This window comes from Pocillopora damicornis, chromosome 10, assembly GCF_964200805.1.
Source record: "Pocillopora damicornis chromosome 10, jaPocDami1.2, whole genome shotgun sequence".
NCBI classification, from domain to species: Eukaryota; Metazoa; Cnidaria; class Anthozoa; order Scleractinia; family Pocilloporidae; genus Pocillopora; species Pocillopora damicornis.
The window spans coordinates 19,862,937-19,865,932 of NC_142679.1; the positions used below are offsets into that span (position 1 = coordinate 19,862,937).

General features: G+C 37.6%; 1 protein-coding gene across 1 annotated transcript; it reads left to right on the forward strand.

Moving 5' to 3' along the window:
* The first annotated feature begins 1,179 nt into the window (after nt 1-1,179).
* On the forward strand, nt 1,180-2,996 carry LOC113683871 (uncharacterized). Its single transcript, XM_027201158.2, has one exon. It carries the CDS (start codon nt 1,474-1,476, stop codon nt 2,122-2,124), a length of 651 nt encoding a protein of 216 aa, XP_027056959.1. The 5' UTR covers nt 1,180-1,473; the 3' UTR covers nt 2,125-2,996.

A 2,996-nucleotide genomic window follows, 5' to 3' on the forward strand; every position in this document is an offset into this window, starting at 1 on the left:
TATGGCAGATCTCGGACAGCTTTGTCCATCTTTTGAACCTGTAAGCCCTACTATTAAGCTGAATTTTGATATTTTGAAAGGAGCCGGCTCATTGACGGCTCTTAAATATCAAGTGATATATGTATGGCGTTTTCCACCAATGTTAGTAACTAATAGAGTACAACAGGTGTTTTCAGTCTCCAGGAAAGCCGCAACCCTGAGCCGCAAATCGATGTAGTTTTATTATGTCTGGTGCTTTCACTATGAGACTCTCGGCATCTCTTAAAATAATTTTTTTTTAGCACAGTTTGCACAAATTGCAGTACGAAAGATATACTCTACATCGTGAGTATTCAGAAATACTTTTATGCACTACAAGTTCGGTTTGCATGAGTTGTTTTGCTTAAATATCATCGCAAACCATCGAAATATACATATTTTAGCTATCACAGACCACCACCTGTTGTCTTTGGTTTGAACATTCATTTTCTCTTCTTTGATTCATTAACTACCAACACACAATTCCTAAAATCTCCCTTTTAACACTATAGCTCATGGAGAGATTATTGTGATGCATCGCTACATGATTTCAGGCGGTACGTTTTAATAGTGGAAAACAAATAGATGTGTATTTTTAGACTTAGTTTCACCCCCTATTGCAAGTTTTTTGATGCAATAATTTTTTTAAGCCGGATGGAATAGCTGATAAGGTATAACCATTTAAACAGTAGAAGATAAACTTAAAATGGAGGTTTTATTATATGCGATTGCAGAAAGCTTCCAGAAGCAGAGGGTACCAAATATTCCCCAGCGTCACACTTATATTTTTAGTTTGGGGCAATTTAGGTGGAACAACCTAATTTTGTTTCGGTTTCCATGTTCATTGTTCTCCGATGATGAGAAGGAATCTCTGAGTGACTAATTAAGATAATTGCAATGCCCTCGGTCGTGTACTTAAACGAATCAATTCGCATCAGACAGGTTTACTTCATTATGAAGTAAATGTCATGCGTACATTTGTTGTGGCGTGACATGCCATACGGAAATAGTAAACAGAGTGCAGAAATTCCCGCGAAATATTGCGTAAATTAATTGTTTATTGCCTTGCGACCCTTGAGAGCTTTCTTGTTCAGGCCTTGTCCACGCATATTGAACAAATTTTGCCTTTATCCACGAACCAATCAGACGCTCATTTGACAAATACACAAGGTTAGGGAAATTTGCATATTACGGCAAGTTCGTTTATACTAAGCACGCACAGATGTGGAAATTGTCGAGAACTTGTTGTACACTCCCGTGCTGATGCGAAACTAACGCACGTATTTCGGTTTCAAACATTTCTTTCGCCTAATTTGGCATTATTGCCAGGTGACTTTCCATTGAAACAGAGAAAAGGCGGCGAATTACTTCTCAGAGTTCGTACGGAGCAACTAGTGTGACCTCTATTTTGAATATCGCGATATTTTAACACGATTGAGGAGTACGGAACGGATAATGGGAAATGCGGTAATAGTTTCCGTCCGTCGCTTTCGACCAAGAATAAAGTTTCGGAGACCATTTCATGTGGTCATGTTGGGACTCGACAAGAGTGGAAAAACTGCCATTTTGTATCGAAGTAAGTGGAAAGACTGGAAGGAGAGAATTGTTCCGACTCCAGGGTTTAATGTAGAAACTGTTCGACCGTCTAAAGACTTAAGGTTTAAAATTTGGGATGTGAGCGGAAAAGAACATCTACGTCCGCTTTGGAAGGCATACGTGCGGAAAACGGACGCAATTATTTTCGTTGTTGATAGTGCAAATGAGGATAGAATAGAGGAGGCGAAGGAAGAACTATTCAATCTTGTTAACTCCGCTCAAATAAACGGAGCACCGATTTTGATATTCGCGAACAAACAAGATTTACCGAACGCGTCAGCCCCAATGGAGATTTTAACTAAATTATCGCTTCATAATCTTAGTTCTAATCATTTGTGGCATCTGCAACCGACCTCAGCTGAATGTGGAGATGGCATTTTAGAGGGTCTGCGTGTTTTATCGGACTTGATAGCACAGTGGAAATCTGACATTAAAAACTTAAAGAGCGGCCAGCGACAAAGAAAATTGGCGGCTTCGAGAAGTAACTCGGCCAACAATATTTTGGCATAGATGTTCGGCGCAAACTAGTTATTGTTTAGAATGGCCTTTTTTAAAAGTACTTTGACTCAACAAGAAATTTATTCGTTAAATCTTGTACTGTCATCGAAGTACCGTTTATTTATTGTCATGCGGATTAATTTGCGATCTACGAAAGTTTCCAATTAATTGGTTCGCTGGAAGTGTACTTTACATTCACCACGATGCGAACATGATTTAGCCAAACGATTCGACTCTTTAACTTTTCACTAACCGTTCATTTTCATCAGTTGAAGGAAACTGATATTAAGGTAACTTATCGCCAAGTTATCGCATCTGCCAAGTTTTGACTTTTGAGGAAACTTCAACACTTACGTTGTGGATATTCTAATGTTTACGTTTGTGATAATAGTTATCGTTTTGAAATCCCGTGACTTTGTTGCCGTGAACTCTTTACCAAGGCTTTTCCTCGGTGGCGAAATTGATTATATCAAGAAATGAAAGGCTATTTATTAACGAATACCATCTTTTAACGAAACGAGTTAACTTAATGCAATTTATTGTTTGTTTGGAATACTTCTGATAATTATATCAGCGTGCCGGTAAACTCAGACACTAAGTCAAAAAATTACTTGTTAAGCAGCACCCTTTTCGTCGGTTCGCTTTACAAAATGGCGTTTATTTTATCGAGAACGGTTTTTTTTAATATTATGTATCGTGTTCGAATTGCTGCTTTGCTAACAATAATTATTTCAGCCTTGCACTCTGCCAAAGTGTATTTATTTTGACTGTTAAGACTATAAATTATTTATGACACAAATGAATAACATTTTTCATTGAAGTTGTCGTATGTATACGATTGTTTTTTTCTCTAGAAAAGAAAATAAAGGTTATTATTGTAATCA

Coding starts and splice junctions, on each gene's coding strand:
- LOC113683871 (XM_027201158.2), top strand. CDS start 1,474: ATGGGAAATGCGGTAATAGTTTCCGTCCGTCGCTTTCGACCAAGAATA.